We start from the raw sequence: 16,698 nt of genomic DNA, 5'->3' as shown, positions 1-16,698 counted from the left end.
TCTCTCTCTGAGGGAGGCTCGGAGCTTCCCCTTACCCTTCCCTTCCAGGTCTTCGTTAAAAACATTTTATCAGTGAGTGGGGAGGAGGGGGAGAGGGGGGAGGAGCAGAAAAGTGGTTTTGTGGGGAGGTAATTTTTACCCTTTTAACCAACTGCACAGGCAAAAAACAAGCAACAAGAGTATCTGATTTGTCAAAACCCTGCCTTCAGAATAAATGCTTGTGAGTTTTTAAAAATCAGGTTTAGTTTTACTGATTCTATCTCCATTTTGCATTTTCTGGCTTCAGGTTTTGCTTTTCTTTCAGGTGGAGGGAAGGTAGTTTTCAAGATTCTGAACTTTTTTTTTTTAGGAAAGTATATTTGTAGTTTGAAGACATTTGAGATTGTACCAGCTCATAAGAAGCCCAGGAACAGTGAATTCAGGTGCCCCAACCTTTATCTATATTCAAAATATTTTGTATAAATTGCTTGTTGGGGCAAGTTTGACTTTTCTGAGGCTTGGAGGTTTTCACTTTACTTGTCTGGTTATGATTGTTGTTTTCTGTTTGAAAGTAATTCTCTCATACGAATATATACAGGGAGAAACATTTAAAACTACTATAACCATTCTACCCTGTAGTTGGTTGTTCTTTACCTGTCCCAGGTTTTTCGCTGCCCTACCAGTGCTCTCCTCCTGCCCTGCAGCCCCACCAGTTCCCCTAGATCTGGAGTGCCCACATCCAGCTCTAGGAATGTATTAGAAACTTCAAGAACAGTTTTCCAGTGTGTCGTATATTCTTCTGCAATTTGAAACTTGACTTGATGTTCCCATCCCCCACATAGGCTTCCTTATCAGCCACAGTCCTGGACTCCAGAGCAGCAGTTTGTTCCTTCTCCTTCTGGCTGCACAGCCTGCATGGCTCTTGAGCTGTTCTTATACACAGCACTCACTCCTCTTAACGAGCTCTGATTTCTTCCATCTTTCACTCTCAATATCAGTATTGCTCCAGCTGTGACTTACCTTACAGACAGCCCCTGCAGCGTTGCATAAATCAAATGGAAATTTCATTTTTAAAACTACTGAATTCATTACAGCTTTGTCAGTGCATACTAATTTGAAACCTGCACTATTAGTTTTCATCATCTTTCCTCTCTTCTAAAGATAAATTCATTTTCTCCTTCCTCTCCCTCCCACCAGCATGTTCACAGACCAGGCGTGCCTCCAGGATTCTCAAAACTTTGAGGAAATCACCTCCTGGTGTGTGCTCCATCCCCGGGCAGACAGATTGCATCTGTATGTGTCTTCACATGCAAAGAGCAACTCCAAACTGCATGCACAGCAAGTGAGTCCCTCCAGTGCACTCTGGATGCACTCAGATTCATTCTCCCAGGGCTCAGGTTATGTGCTCCTGTGCAGCAGGTGCCTGCTGTGAAACGACTGGCTGCTGGATGGAAGGGTATTTAGGTGGGCACTGTCTCAGCTGTAGATACGCTGATATCTAACAAGTGCCTAGTTATACACAACTGCCTTCCTATCTGTAGGGCACTAGTGGACTCTAGCTGACTATTTTTATGGAATGTGTAAGCACTTGCCTAGTGAGTGTAATTCAGCCACCACAAACTCTGAGAAAGGATCAAGGTGTATAAAAACACCCTGGCTAAGATTATTGATTTGTATGCCACAGATGTAAATGTGAACCTGTAAGGAATAGCAGGCTAAAAATCATCTTCCCACCTTCTCAAAGTGGGTGTAAGTGTTCACCCTATAAATCACTGTGTCCTCTTCTAAGTAGGAGGCAGTGACTCTGTTTAGTTAGTTCACTTATGAATCAGAGTAAAAAAACTTTCCATAGATTTCTAAAATGCCTCGTTGTTATTCTAGGAGTAATCTCCTGCACCTGATTGTCTAAAAGACAATTCTTATTTTCAATGAAATGTAAAAGTCTCTTCTGTGGTGATTAAAGTGAGTGGGTACTGTTGCCATAAGTCTTTTTGTTCATAAGAGACTTGTCACTGGTCAGTTACATATGGATTTGTGTGCCACCTTATTTCTCCCCTGGCAAAGCTGGGAGAAGGAAGCACAGAACCAAACTCCTAACACACTTAGAATCAGGTTGCATTTGAGGGCATTGCAATTTGCATGCAGGAGACATCAAGTGTAAACCTGCAAGAAAACACAGGCTAAAAACCATCCTCTCCCCATCTGAAGAGAAAAAAGAATACACTGAGTTTTCAGCCAAGACTTGTGTAAAAGAGCCCAAGTAGCTGACAGTTTACAAAAAAAGATATTTGATGAATTCAGTGCAGACATGAGTTTTGCTGATTTTTGCTTATTGCTGCTTCAAGGAATGTGTTTTCAGGTTTGTTTTTTCTTCCAAGGAGCAGTGGGAAATGGAGGCATTCTCTTTCCATCAGTACTAGAACAGGAGATCAGCTGAACCCTACAGTCAGTTCTACAACAGTTCTGCCTCTCTTGCAAAGGCGGACCTACCTGTTATTTTACTCCGCAGTTAGAAAATAACAGCTTACAAGCAGTTACAAGCTTTAGAAATCAGACACAAACTTCTCTTCCCTCCATCTCACACTACTTCATACTCCTTGAAATTCACTTCTTCCCTCTCCACCTCAGAGCAAACAAAAAAAGTATCTTCAAAAAGCTTAAAGGCATAATAAAGACAAGTTTATGTCTGTGTATTCCTGTGTTTGTGGTTCCTCACTGTGTTGTCTCTCTTTAGATTAACAGCCTTACTCACTAAAATAAAAAATTAAATAGTAAACCTTTTCCAACAGGGACCAACTCTGCTCTGCTGAATTTGCTCTGTATTTCTTGAATGCTACAAGCAGACTTAGGGATGTCACTGCATGTTGCCATATTCCACATGTGACACTTCCTTATCTGAACAGAAGATTTGCAAAGATAATCTAAAGCATAGTCGTGAATAATGAAGTGATCTGTAACTATCCAAGTGGAGCAGCAGCAGGCATATTTGTCAGTAGTCTGGGGTGGCTTTGTGTGATTGAGATTCACTTAGGGCATCATGTAGTTTCTTACTCTTCCCAGAGTTCACTTCCCTGAGATAGAGCCAAGCTATCAAAAATACTGAGTACATGGAAATTCCCCTGATAACACTCCTGCACAGATACTACAGAAAGCTCAGGAGGACAGACTCTATCCTCTCCTCATCCTACTCCTGTATTTCCACAGCATTTTCCTCCTTCCAGGCTTCACCAGATACATGTAAACACTTTTCCTGAAAGAATTCTCTTCTGAAGCAACCAGCTACTGGTTGGCTCAGGTGTATGTTCTTCCATTCGGGATACCCATCTTGTCCAGCCCTTGATGCAGCTCTGAAAAAATGAAGCTTCTGGGTGCTGAGAATGAACTCAACCGTTGTAACCAGGCACTCAGAGCAGGTACTGCGACGGTGACCCCGCATGTGGCCAGTTCTGCTTTAAATTGTGTGTTGCTCTGATGGTTCTGACTCTCTCAAATGCACCTGTGAGATCTGTCAGGTCCGTGTTTACACCATTCCTTAAATCTTCCTCCTAGGAAGCGCTGAGATGTTTCCAAGAGCAGCAAGGGAGAAGCTGTCACGTCTTTGTTCACGGTTCTGTAATGCCTGTGATAGATGTATTATGGTAGGTAGTCACGTAATTTGTGGGAAAAGTATCTGCACAGGAAGTAGGCAGCGTTGCCGATTTTGTTTGTTACACACACCACCTCCGCCTTACAAAGTTCTGCAATTTCAGGTAGCAAGGTGTGGGTTTGGTTTTCTATGTTGTTTATATTTTGTTCTTTTTGTTGTTGTTGTTCTACACCCTCTGTTTTACTGATAGTTGAAATGTCATTTTGTTCCAGCTTGTACATGCACTTTTATATAAGAACGGGCAGCTAGATAAAATAAGCTGCGTATCTGTAAATTATTAATAGTGATAAATGCTGAGAAGGACAGAGGTTCGTTTGGCTGTAAAATAAAGTGTAGTAGTTTCTGAATGATTTTACTTAAAAAACATGTAAGAAACAGATTTGCAGACCTAATTAAAAAAGAAAAAAAATCAAAAACCCCACACTAAATTGGCTGCAACTGCCCTACTATGCTATGGCTAGTTGAAGGCAGGCTCAAAGGTAACCACATGAATGCTAACCAAAAGAAGTTTCGTCTCTCAACAAAGAGGAAAAGGTGGGACCTATTCAGGTAAAATTGTGGGCACTGATAGACTGAAATAGTTTCATGCTGAGAGCAGTGGTCTACAAAATGCAGTGCAGGAAGAAAATACGTTTGTACACTTAATTTTTAAATATTGCTTATTGTCTATTGCCGTTTATTTAATCTTTTTTTAATTTCTATTTTTGTGTATGTTTTATAATGTACATTATATATTGGTACTGTAGTACATAAGTATAATTCTAAAAAAATATATACATTTAATAGGGGTGCCTGCTCAAAAAGCTTTTACTGAAAAGATGCATGATAAAAAGGTTTGGAGAGCACTGACATAAAGGATGAGTACCATTATAATGCCCCAACGCTATTCATGTTATTTGGGAGAAGCACATCTAGAAGGTTTTCTCTCTGTGAAAATTATACTACTGTGTTCTGTGCCACAAAAAAAATTAAAGAAAAACAAAGAAGGCAGAAATAAAACCAGGCAAACTGTATAAAGAGGTCTGAGGGGAATGGGAGGGATTTTCTATTCACTCAGGCTGTGGGAAATGCTCATAGATGGTGCCTAAAACTAAACCTGAAAAACTTTTTATTTTATTTAAAACTAAAACTTTTTATTATTGCGAAGAGAATATTTGTTGGGGGGGTGATATCTTGTAAATTAACTAGTAGTTTTGGAAGAAACGGGCAGACTTTTGAACACCTTTTTCAGGTCTGAATCAATAATTCCTGAAGTGAACGTGATATATGAAGAAGGTTTTTTTTCTTTTTTTGTCTTGTATCAGCTTCATTTAATACAAGTGGTGCCACCTCCTACAAATGCTTACATATTTCCTTAGACTGTGAGAACTACAATGACACACATTTTGTACTAAACAATTTAATTTTTTTTTGCAACATACTGGGGTTTTGGTTTTGTTTGTTTTGTTTGCAGCACTCTAATGTTAAACTCTCCGTCAATGCCCGAGAACTCAGTAATGCTCATGATCCAGGTCTGCTATCAAAGAAACTTCACTTTTGCCAAAAGCAGGAATAGCATTTAAGCTATAGCCCTGAGGATTATTTCCTTAGCATTGTTCCCTTTGTGCTTTCCTGTGCACAGTAAAGCAAACTCTTACTTTTAAAACCTTCCCAACTCATCCTGTGCTGTAACCAAACTGATCAACCAGTGGTTCTGCTGAGGCACATTGAGGAGGTGTGAAAAGAAGAGAAAAAAGAAAAGCGTTGCTGGCAAGGAATGACCCCATGCATTTATCTGTAACGTTTTTATTGGGTTGCTCTTACTATAAGGAAGGGTATTTTTCCAGGAAAAAAAAATCCAGGTGGAATCTGTAGAGAGTATTTGATTTTAAGTAAATAAAATGAAAATTCCTTCTGGATGCTTTTGAGCAGCTGCACACTTCACATTGATCAGGGCAGATTATGAAAAAGAAGAGGCCACCGTAGCCTAATTTAATAATGGAAGTAGCAATGGCTGCAAAATTTTTCAGAATTGATTTTCATTTTTACAAAATTAGATCTTTTAGGAGAAAACTGTAGTCGTGCCAGTGTTAGATAATTCACTGCATTTTACAGCAAATGGTTCCAATTCTGCTTTTACAATTTACGTAGTACAATTTACATGGCTTAGAATACACAGGGGTTTTGTTGACTTTTTTTCCTTTTAATGTTTTCTGGCTTCAACCTTTGATAGCTTTTCCAGGTATACAGAAAGAAGTTACTGATTTTTTTTGTTCCCTGTTGCTACTACATGTATTTTATAGTCTTGTGAGTCCTTTCGTTTAATAAATTAACTCCTTAAATAAACTCCTCTTCTATAAATAAAATGGACTGACCTTCTGTGATATATTTCATTAAGAGAGGTTTTCTAATTGCTCAGTGATTTTCATATCCCTTTTCAGGTTTATCTCTACTTTGTCAACATATCAAAACTAGTCATGCTATTTCAGAGCCAGCAGCAATTCTAGATGTGATACAACTTCTTTCCTTGTTATTTCTCAGTTTATACATCCGTGGTTACGGGAAAGTTGGGGGGTTTTTGGGGTCACATCTTGGTAGTTGGTACTTCACCAACATTCTTCCTTTTTCATTTTGTGTTTCCCAGGATGAAATCTTATGTCAGGTAAGTATAGCCTCCAGTCTTTGCTTTTAAATTAATGAGCTCATCGATGACCTTATTGAAATGCATGTTTGCTTGCCCCAGCCGCGACATGATCAGGTCACCCTGTCCCAGTACCCTCTCTATGTCATTATTTACCCTTCCCTCGTGCCATCTGTGAGGTTTATCAGTAGTACTCTGCTTTCTTCCAGGCCATCGATAAAGATGTCAAGTATTTTAGAGTCCACGATAAATCCCAGACAGACCGCGAAATATGTCTTTCTACACAGTTTTATTATGAAGTGTTGCTGAGACAGCTCCATGTTCCAGAAAGGTGGGGCATATAGACAGAAATGTCTTTCATTAAATACAATTTCTAATAATTTTTTAAATTAAAAAAGTAATGTTGCACCAAATCTGAGAAGTTTCTTCTGTGGCTGTTTTTCACCTTTACATCCTACTTTCTTACCTTGCTGCAAAAATGCTTCCTAGCTGTTCTGGCGGAGGAGTTGATCAGGATAATTCCCCAGAAGTCCTCAGAGCGTGAAAGCCTCGGATGATGCTGGGGTTTTTTTCTGACTATTTGTTTGCTTGTTTGGAGGTTTGTAAAACCAAGACTGGGTGGGCTGGTCTCTCAAACAGGGGAATTGTTAACCACTTTTACGAGTCCTCTTGTCATTTCCGTGGTTTCGTGTACCAGGGATGGAGGGAAACGTCCAGTTTGAGGCACGGAGCCAGTGTTACCAATTTTTTTGCAATTTTTACTGGGTTTTTTTCCCCCTTCCGTGCTTTCCCAAGTCATTCACCCAGGCTATCATGTCACCATTTTTTCCAAGCGATCAAGAGAAACAGAAAAAACTAGAAAGGAGGTTGTAGCCAGGTGGAGATCGGCCTCTTCACCCAGATAACCAGCGACAGGACGAGAGGCCACAGTCCCAAGCTGTGCCGGGGAGGTCCAGGCTGGACCTGAGGAGGAATTTCTCCCCAGGACGGGTGATGAGCCATTGGAAAGGGCTGCCCCGTGGGGGCGGGGGCCGGCGCCTGGCGCCTCCGGAAGGGGGCGGCAGAACTACATCGCCCAGCGTGCCCCGCGCGGGCGGGCGCGGCGGGCGGAAGCGAGGCCGGGCCGGGTGCGAGGCGGCGGCGATGGGCGGTGGGTGCCGGGCCGGGCCGGGCCGGCGCGGAGGGGGACGGGGCTGAGGGGGAAAGCGGGGCTGAGGGCTCGGGGTGCTCCCCTCGGGTTTGCTGCCGGCCCGCGGCTGTCGCCCCCCGCGCGGAGCTGGCGCCGGGGAGGCCCGAGACCCCCAGGGGCGGTCGCGCTCCGTGGGGATGCCCGGCCGGCCCGGCCCGGCGCTGGGCTGGTCCTGCGGGGACAGGTTCTCTTGGCCCGAGGGTTTTTCAAGTCATTTCACTTCTCCATCTTACCTTTTTTTTTCGTTAATGATAGCACTGGGAGATGTCTGTCAAGTAATTTCAGAGTGAAATGATGATGTCCAGCCATTCGGTTTGCTCTCTTCTTGTAGATCACTTGTTGTGAACTGGTGGTGTGGAAGAAGCTGAATGAATGGAACAGTCAGGGCAGAAGGGAGGTTTGTGTTTCATGCTCTCGACTGGCCACAGGACACAAACAACACTGTGCCTCTGAAGCCATCTGGAAGCATTGGAGCTGTGTGTCCTGAGCGGCTCTGTGCATCTCTGAAGGTAAGAAAGTGTTTAGTAGTAGTCTTTCCTAACATTTTGTTGCCCTGAATATCGATCGGACGATCCTGTTTGGTGCTGTTGGCAGCCCTCTCCCCTTATTTGCACCCTCTTGTAGGCCTTCTGCCTAATCGCTTTTTGACTGCAAGCATGTTTCCTGAGAGAATGCCAGCCAATGCAGCCGTCCTTTTTTTGTGGTGTCACGTAAAAGGAGTTTCTTAAATGTGGTGGCCCACTGTTAGCTGGAAGGAGTGACAGCAGTAACAAGATAAAAATGCATGGTTTTGTATTCCCTTCTGCCATGGTACAGTAACTTCTTACAAAGACTGTCCAGTCTTCAGTCTTAGAGTTGATTTTTCGCCAGAATACTTGCTTTTGTTCTGTTCTCTGTTTTTCTTTCCTGACTCTACTAACTTGCCCCCTTTGTTTTTACCTTCTTTGAAATGCATGCAGGCTAGTCATTCTATTGAGTATTGCTTCCAGTTTGGCCTTTGCCTTCTCTTTTTTGAGCTTTTTTCAAAAATTTTCTTTTTTGAAAATTTAAAAATTTTTATGTGTCTCATGTCTTTTAAAAAGTGAATATAATCGCAGTATCTTGTAAAGCACTTTCGCCTGTTTGCAACCATCTAGTGTCTTAAATTCGTTGCATAGCTTAGTGTCAGCTGCAACTTGTTTGGAATAGCTTCTCCTGTTAGACAGAAATGTACTGTCAGAGCTATAAGAACAAACCTGTTAAAACAGTGAAGGCTCTTGTTGACAGCCTATGGAGAAAAAGCATTTTTATTTGTTAACAATCTTTGTCTTTATAATTTTATATTTATAATTTATAATTTGGTAGCACTAATGTTATTTTTTCGTAAGCATCTCCTACACGTTGTTCTGCACAGAATCTTTTGCAAAGTGTGGCATTAATCCCATAAACACACAGTGTGTTTCTTCGTGGTCTTCTCCGGTAACTATTTCTTACTGGCTGTGCTCGCTGTTCCCTTTGAGCTCTGCCTGGGGCTGGCAGGATGGTTCTCTCTTTTGAAAGGACACCTCATTTAAGGGGGAGTGTGTCTCCTGTAAATGAAGATGCAGTGGATATGCACAGTGAATGGGCAGGGTAGTCGAGTCTACTCCATTGGCAGGAAAAACTGGTTCAAGCTTTGCATAAAGTGTTGTAGAGTTCTTCATCTTTTCTGTAAGTAGTTGCAGTGTTAGGCAGAAGCATTGAGGGAACCTTTATTGTAAGGAGCTGGGGGTCCACTCTTGCCTTGTCACTGTCCTGTCCATACTGAAAGTCATTTGGGGAAAAATGCCACACAAAGCCGCCCACTAGGTTTTGGGGTCTGTAGCCCCCTCGGCTGCTCTCTACCCCTGCCTGCAGTTACATTACAAGGATTGAAAGTCAGTAGATTGCCATGTCCCTTTTACCAAGTGGATAATGAACACTGGGCAATGCTTTAATTTGCTACTTGGTGATTAAGCCTTTATTTTGCTTATGAACCGTTCTTGGTTGCCAGCTGACATCAACTCTGCCGTGTTCACAGCACACCAGCACACAGAAGGCTGGTCGGAAATGTGTAGTTGTTTTTTAATGGTGATCTAGTAGGGATACTGCCAGCACCAGTGTTCTGCACCTAGCAGCCAGGGATATGTAGCTGAAAGTAAGACTTTTGGGGCACTTCTTTTCTTTCTCTGTGTTCGGTATAAATTTGATAGGGCTTTGTCAGCATTTATATTGAAAGGCAGTGACAGCAGATCAGCGGCCCAATAATGTCCCGGTTACATTCTTTTTCACCAGACACTACTCTGAGGATGGAGCTTGGGGGTTTTTGTGATCCTTCCACCCAGAGAGAGCCCTTTCTAAAGAGAGGAGTCTGTTGCAGAGAGTTTCTCATGCAGTAGATCGCAATATAGTGGAAAATCCAGACCAGCCTGTTCTGCTGCTTGCTCTGAGAGTGATCTACTCATCTCTGAGCTGAGCTGGGCAGAAGCTTTGGCCCTGGAGGTGCCACTTGCCCTGTTTGCTTCGGGGGCAGTATGTGAAGGGGAAAGGATCCCTCAGTTAGCTCAGTAGGTTATGAATGGTGGGGTCAGATCTATACAGCAACTTGTTCTTCCTATCCTGTTCATCCCATGTCCTGTGTACCTTGAACAAGATGCTGGGATATCAAAGGAGAGTACAAATACATAAACAGGAATTAAACACTGCACAGAGAATTTGCTTCCAAGTCTGCGCTTAATTCTATGTTTTCTACATAAATAAGCCCGGATACAGTGTGTTCTCCCTCTCAATATTTCTATTAACTTACAAAAGTTTACAGCTTGTAGATTTAAGTACAGTTGTGGTATGCAAACTTGGCAGTATTTTGAATGGGTGTTTCTTGTCAGTTCACCAAAAATCAGTTCTATTCTTTCTCATCACTAAGGATGCCGTTCAAGGATGGATATTGCAGAGTGTGTGCCTCATTTAATGTGGAAATGAAGCATAGGAAATGATATGGGAACACATTTCTCCTCCTTGTTAGCCAGTTTCAGACAAATACAGGAGCAGATGGAGGGGAAAAGAAATAAGAATGGTATTGTTAATGGCAAACATTGATGCCTTTGAAATTCCCTTCTTTAATTTGCAACTTGTTTTCTAGTTCAGAATTTCTTACTGACAAGTCTGACTTGAGGCTCTGGTGTTTTTCCTGGTGAATGCTGAGGTTTAAGGCACTTGCTGTTTCCAGTTGCGGTTCATTAGTTGCAAAGAAACTAGACCAAAATATTTTGATCAAAGTATGTGGGAGAAGGGAGGTAGAGCCAGCAGTAGACAAGAGCTGATTAGATAGTCGCTCCTGCCACCAGCCTACCTCTAGCTGCTGAGCTGGTTTCAATTTTTTTTTTTTTCTGGCAAGTGCATCAAGCCTGATTCATAATAATCCATAAATTTAATCAAGCACACAAAGCACGTGAGAACAACTGGCATCCGAGAGGAGTCCTCTGGTGTATTGCAGCCACAGAACATTTCTTGTATTACCAATCACTTGCTCATTAAAGTCATGGTATTGTCATAAGCATAAGCATGTGTGGTATTTGTGTTCTCCCCATGCCTCCTTTGACCGTGAATCTCTGCCATCTGGGGGCATGACCCGACAAAGGAGGGCATAAATGACCCCTAAGAGAGGGACGCAAAGTCCTTGCGGCAGCATATGAAGGCCTTTCAGTTTTGTCAGCTTGTTCCCATGGAACAGGGCACCCCTCTGCATTGTTCCCGGTCTCCAAAAAATACCATGGTATGTATTGTGGCATTATTGCAGCATTTATCGTGATTTCCAGATTTGTCTTCCAATGCTTCCTTCATGTTCTGCCTCTAGTGCAAACATTTCTAGTGCTACATTTCTCTCTTCCCTAAAGGCATTCCAGCACCTTGGCATGGCTGCCCTTTGTGAGCAGCCTGGAAGAGCTTTTTCGTCATGCCTGTGGTTCTTATCTTTGCTGTAAACACAAGCTGTGAAAGTCTTATGGGGTGGCAGGCTAAAAATAACTTCCACCCTTGGTAATCTCTTAAGGAAAGATAAGTCTTCTTCCTGGGCGTTGTGGATGGAGTCTCTGACGTTGCCTACAATCAGGATCACAAATGGCAGGGAGCTGTGTCATCTGCTTTGGAGATGAGTTGATGTTGTTCTGTCAGTTGCTGTTTCAGGGAGAGCAGCCAGTGCAGTGTGACTGGGAGAGCACACTCTCCAGGATATTATCCCTACTTGGAACTTGAAGACCCAGTGGATGCTGGCCAGCACTGTAGATTTGCTCAGTGTTCCTTTGATTCTAGCAGGTAGGGAAAGGAAGGCATGCATACCCTGAGGGGGTGTTGCAGAAGGGGGCTGATGCCCCGAGTTTGGCACTGCTGGGATAACTTTGTGCTTCCAGAAGCGTTGCTCACTTGTCCCTGTGTCCCCACCCAGGGCGCCATGATGGATAACCGGTTTGCTACCGCGCTGGTGATCGCCTGCGTGCTCAGCCTCATCTCCACCATCTACATGGCAGCCTCCATTGGCACCGACTTCTGGTACGAATACCACACCCTGTCCCCAGCCGAGAATGTGAGTGAAGCTGGTAGAAGCATCTGGGAGGAGTTTGTCAGCAAAGATGCAGATGAGAAGACCTACACAGATGCGCTCTTCCGGTGCAACGGCACGGTTGGACTGTGGCGGAGATGTATCACTGTACCCAAAAACTCTCACTGGTACAGCCCACCAGGTACCTCCGGAGCCATTATCACTTCCCTAGCTTGCCTGGGGTGCTAACTTCCTCAGAACACTTTGTTCCTCCAGAAGGTTTATTTCTAGCTTATGTTTTGGTTGCTTGGTTTTTTAATAAAGACAGTCCAGATTTTTAAAGAGGCAAAGGGCAAAATGGTCTGTGGCTGTCAGTGCTGCAGCTTCTGGTTTTGACACATGATACTTGATCTAAATTTAATCTCACAAGCTTGATTTTTATTTTGCCTCAGCTGTCCAGTTGGGGCTACAATTATAGTTGCTCTCCCGGTTACTGTGTTTAAGGACACATCCTGGGATCCAGCAATGGAATAAAGACACTACTTTATCAAGGAGGCACTTGTTGCTTTTAGCTAGTCATTCACTTTGTTCATCATCACATCAGCACATCCTGGATTCCTTGAATGGATATGGAGTGAAATATTTGTATGATTTTTCAAAATCATTGGAGGATAAAATGTGTGGTAAACAATTATTTTAATTGCTTCAAGGTCGATTTTGGGTACTTACTGTATGTGTGAACATCTTCATTTGGAAATCTCTTAAAGATGTACTTTCAGATACATTTCTGGAGGAAAAAAAACATTACATGAAATACTTTTTTTTTTTCCTCTCATGAAAATGCTTATATTGGAAGACACTTAAACCAGTTCTGCTCAACAGTATTCTCAAAGAAAAATCTGAGGTAGAAATTTAGTATAAAGAAGCAAATCCTTCATATTTAAATAGGCTTTTTATCCCTCTTTTGATTTAACTGTTAGTATGAGACTGTGTTCTGCGTGTGGAGATAAGCACAGTTTAGTTAAGGGACCCCGAACACATGAATATGTGGCAACATAGTTGAGCATCATATGCCACCACATTTCTTTCCCAGTCTGTTACACATGGCGCAGTTCTCTGTGGATAATCCAGGGAAGCTTGAAGATTCTACATGTTGGAATGGTGTCCTTTAGTGTAGTACCTTGTAACAGCCCTGCTATGTCAACTACATCATAGGAAGGCATCTACAGATCTGTTTGGAGGTAATTTTTTCTCACAAAGGGAACTCAGAGGAGCTTCCTAGCTCAAATCATTGGGAAAGGAGGATTTGAAAGGGGAGAAGGAGGGTTGAGGGAAGACACCTAATGGTAACTTTTTCTTTTTTCCACCCCCAGAAACCGATATGACTACAAACTGCATCAGTTTCTCGCTCTCTGATCAGTTTGTAGAAAAGTACATAGAGCCTGGAAATCACAACAGTGGCACGGATTTGAATCGGACTTGTAAGTGTCTTTCAGTTCTGGCAGATAAGAAAGTAGAATTAAAAAAAGATGTTTCTCAAATACAGTCAACAGCGAGGAAAGCTTCTGTGTCTTGCTCGCCATTTACTGTTTTTTACAGTAGCACAGGCAGTAGGTCAGAAGACATAAATGTGTTAGCAAGGGTTTTGCCTATGAATTTTTTGCACAGGAATTTTTGAGTTAACAAATTAAGTTCTTTATGCTTCAATGGAGTCTTTGGTCCTCTTTAGCTATGAATGTGGAATGTCTGATGAAGCAGAAACAGCAGGGTAGAAGGGAATGTAACATGGTGGGAGGAGATCTGTTTTTAGCACACCTTCAGCAAACTTGAGATGTGTGTTTCTTTCACATGCAGATCTCTGGCGATTGCAGTTTCTTCTGCCCTTTGTCAGCATCGGCCTCATGTGCTTTGGGGCTCTGATTGGGCTCTGTGCTTGTGCCTGTCGCAGCCTTTACCCGGCCATTGCCACTGGAGTCCTGCATTTCCTAGCAGGTAAGTGTCCCGCCATCCTCCTCCAGAAGCTGAGAGTATCCCCTGGAGCACTCCATGGGTGAGCTCACTGTGCTTTGCTGCTTCCTTCCCCAGGGCTGTGTACACTGGGCCTCGTTGGCTGCTATGTAGCTGGGATTGAGCTGCTCCATAGGAAGCTGCCTCTGCCAGAGGATGTGAGGGGTGAATTCGGCTGGTCCTTCTGCCTCGCCTGTGTGTCCGCACCTTTGCAGTTCATGGCAGCTGCTCTTTTCATCTGGGCAGCTCGCACCAACAGGAAGGAATTCACCCTCCTGAAAGCCTACCGTGTGGCATGAGTGCTGCTACTGCAGTCTGGGGTTTCCATGTTAGAGCCTCTTCTCCCCAGCCCTTACTACTTTTTTCTTTTAGTCAGAATTTTATCATGTACTGCATGCTTCTTGCCAGTCGACAATTTAGCCTGCAGGCCCTGAAGACAAAGACCTCTGGGCTAAATGACCAAACCCTGCCAGAAGTCTGCAGAACTTTAACAGGTTTTTTAATTGGGTTTTTTTAAGAATTGTTATTATTTTTTAAACTGCATTTGGTTGTTGACAGTTCCCCTTAGTTAGGTGTACAGGCCCCTTCCTAATTTTATTACCCTGTCAGCCTGGAGAAAATAGAAGTGGTGTTGTGAGGTGGAAGAGAGATAGGAAAAGGTGCAGGTATGCAAGAATGGGAACTTCAGTGCACAAATAATACATAATGAGGAGCTGTCTGCCATGTGACTGAAGCTGGCAGTACCTCCAGGGAGCACCCGAGAGACATGGGGGAATTCGGAAACCTCTGTTAAGAAAATACTGTAGCTAAATCAGTCTGTAGCTCAGATCTGGGTCTCCTATTGTCACTAGTTTGCTGTGTTTTGTGGCATCTGCCAAAACAGCTGGAGGGGGAGCAGGCAGCTGTGGCAGTGCCTGTACAGCACACCCTCCTGAATGCACACTGTGCACTTGCTTCTGCCAAGGAGTAGGATAAGATGGCCCTCATGGAGCTCTGTCCTGCTGTAGCTCCACTGCTTCCAGGACCCAAGCTAGTTTGGTATCTGCACTACATGTGATTGTGCACTCTACTCTTAATTTGTGGTGCTTTTGCTTGATGTGGAATAAGGCTTCTCTTTTGTTGAAAATTACTTCATCACAAGTTTTTTGGTTTTAATTTGGTTTAGTGTATGTGTGTATATGTACATATATAAACTTAACTTTTTTTAAACCTCACCTGTTTATCCTTTATAGCACACAACAGGGTTTTTTTAAAAGGTGCTGTTCTTTCCCCATCTTGTTTAAGTTAAATAATAATAATAATAATAATAATAATAATAATAAAGACTCAGAAATTTTCAGCTTTGCATGAATCTGATGGGAGGGTAAGGGAATGATCTAGAGCTGATTTTACTTGGGGAAAGAGGAGCCAGTGTTTAGATCATTCTCTCTTTTCATGGAAGTATCACCAGAAACCATGACATTAGATTGGATTTTTTTAAATGAAATTCTTGGACTCCTGCTAACTTTAAATTTTTTCCTGCTCATCACTGGTGGTCACAACAGCCCATAATTTCTAATTAATTCAAAAATGTTATATTTATTCTAAATCACTGCCACTCTAGCCAGACTGGGTTACATGTCATATCTAGGAAACAATGTTCCAAGACTAAACTGTTTAATTCTGAGGCCTTAGCTCACCTTGTTTCCTTACTTCATGCTTAATAAAAGAAGTATGCCTTAGGAGAAGTAATTCCTGACAAAACAAGTGATGGCAAGGATTCTGTGGGACTCTGGTGATGAGAATGATACAGAAATAGGCATTTTTATCTCATGGCTGTTTTTCTGTTGTGTTTTGTGCCTTTGTGCTTTTTTTTTCCTAGTAGGTGTTTCTACCCAAGCTATGTTTGCTGGATCAGCAAACAGCCCTAGTCATGATTTCCCTGAAGATCAGATATAACTGCTTGTGTAATTTCTTTTATTTTTTCTCTCGAGTGTGTGATAGGCTTCTTCTATTATCATTCTTGGAATCTTTACGAAGTAAAACAGAGATGATGATGAAAACCAGAGTCACTGAAAAAGCAGTGGCAGGCCATTCAAGATAATCCTCTTTCTCCTGCTGTTGAGTAGTTTTTTATTTTCCTCCTTAAACAGCCCCTTTCTCTCCCTATGGTGTCTGGGCTATTTGTAACCTCGTGAGAGGGGATGTGGTGCTTTTGTGCAGTATCTGAGAGTAAATGAAAATCTGTGCTGCCTGATCTGTATGATAAGGTGCTTTTTCAGAGTAATTATCCTGACTTAGATAGATAAGGCCTAACTGCTCAGCTTGTCATGTTCCTCATTTGCTAGAATTACTAGGGCATGCAAGCCTCATCTTGGGTCAAAAGGACTGAAGTTGCTGTTCTGCAGTTTGAGAGGAAACACTGCTGCTGATTTTATCTAGTACAGTTTATGAGTTTTTTTTCCTTTTTTTTTTTCAGGAGCTGGCAGAATATTTGTTTTATGTGATTTTAATCTGAGCAATGGAAATCCTGTGCCCTCACTCTCCTCTTGTATGGGACACTTATTTTTCTGAAGTGTAAATCTCAGTTGTCAAATGTTGACTTTCTTGCCTCCAAAAGAAGAAATGTAATAGGGAGAAAAGGGGATGTTAGAGGTGCTGTCAGTCCTTTCTTCATCATTTTAAATACCAGCAAAACCAAGATTGCCTGCTTGTGTCTATGCCTGAGACAAATGTTTCTGGTTTTC

At 42.5% G+C, this 16,698-nt stretch overlaps 1 protein-coding gene across 3 annotated transcripts; it reads left to right on the top strand.

Annotated features, from left to right (window-relative positions):
• Nucleotides 1-7,344: 7,344 nt before the first annotated feature.
• On the top strand, nucleotides 7,345-15,703 carry CLDND1 (claudin domain containing 1). Of its 3 annotated transcripts, none has more exons than XM_042031812.1 (6): nucleotides 7,345-7,395; nucleotides 7,766-7,943; nucleotides 11,873-12,167; nucleotides 13,339-13,446; nucleotides 13,820-13,957; nucleotides 14,051-15,703. In XM_042031812.1, exons 2-6 carry the CDS (start codon nucleotides 7,803-7,805, stop codon nucleotides 14,269-14,271), a joined length of 903 nt encoding a protein of 300 aa, XP_041887746.1. In that variant the 5' UTR covers nucleotides 7,345-7,395; nucleotides 7,766-7,802; the 3' UTR covers nucleotides 14,272-15,703. The 3 variants fall into 3 exon arrangements, with proteins under 3 accessions (XP_041887746.1, XP_041887747.1, XP_041887748.1); XM_042031813.1 differs by lacking the exon at nucleotides 7,345-7,395 and adding an exon at nucleotides 11,602-11,742 and having other exon boundaries at nucleotides 7,796-7,943; XM_042031814.1 differs by lacking the exon at nucleotides 7,345-7,395 and adding an exon at nucleotides 11,614-11,742 and having other exon boundaries at nucleotides 7,856-7,943.
• The last annotated feature ends 995 nt before the right edge of the window (nucleotides 15,704-16,698 follow it).

This window comes from Corvus kubaryi, unplaced genomic scaffold, assembly GCF_017639235.1.
Source record: "Corvus kubaryi isolate FWS band 111438036 unplaced genomic scaffold, C.kubaryi_AGA036_p1.0 37341, whole genome shotgun sequence".
NCBI lineage: Eukaryota > Metazoa > Chordata > Aves > Passeriformes > Corvidae > Corvus > Corvus kubaryi.
Note: the sequence above shows the minus strand (reverse complement) of the source record. Positions and strands in the feature narration are given on the sequence as shown.

Bases quoted from the DNA above. Each gene is read 5' to 3' on its own strand.
- CLDND1 (XM_042031812.1), top strand. From the start codon at position 7,803: ATGAATGGAACAGTCAGGGCAGAAGGGAGGTTTGTGTTTCATGCTCTC. The intron at 12,168-13,338 runs GTACCTCCGGAG...TTCCACCCCCAG, and splicing joins TCACTGGTACAGCCCACCAG to AAACCGATATGACTACAAAC. The intron at 13,958-14,050 runs GTAAGTGTCCCG...TTCCTTCCCCAG, and splicing joins AGTCCTGCATTTCCTAGCAG to GGCTGTGTACACTGGGCCTC.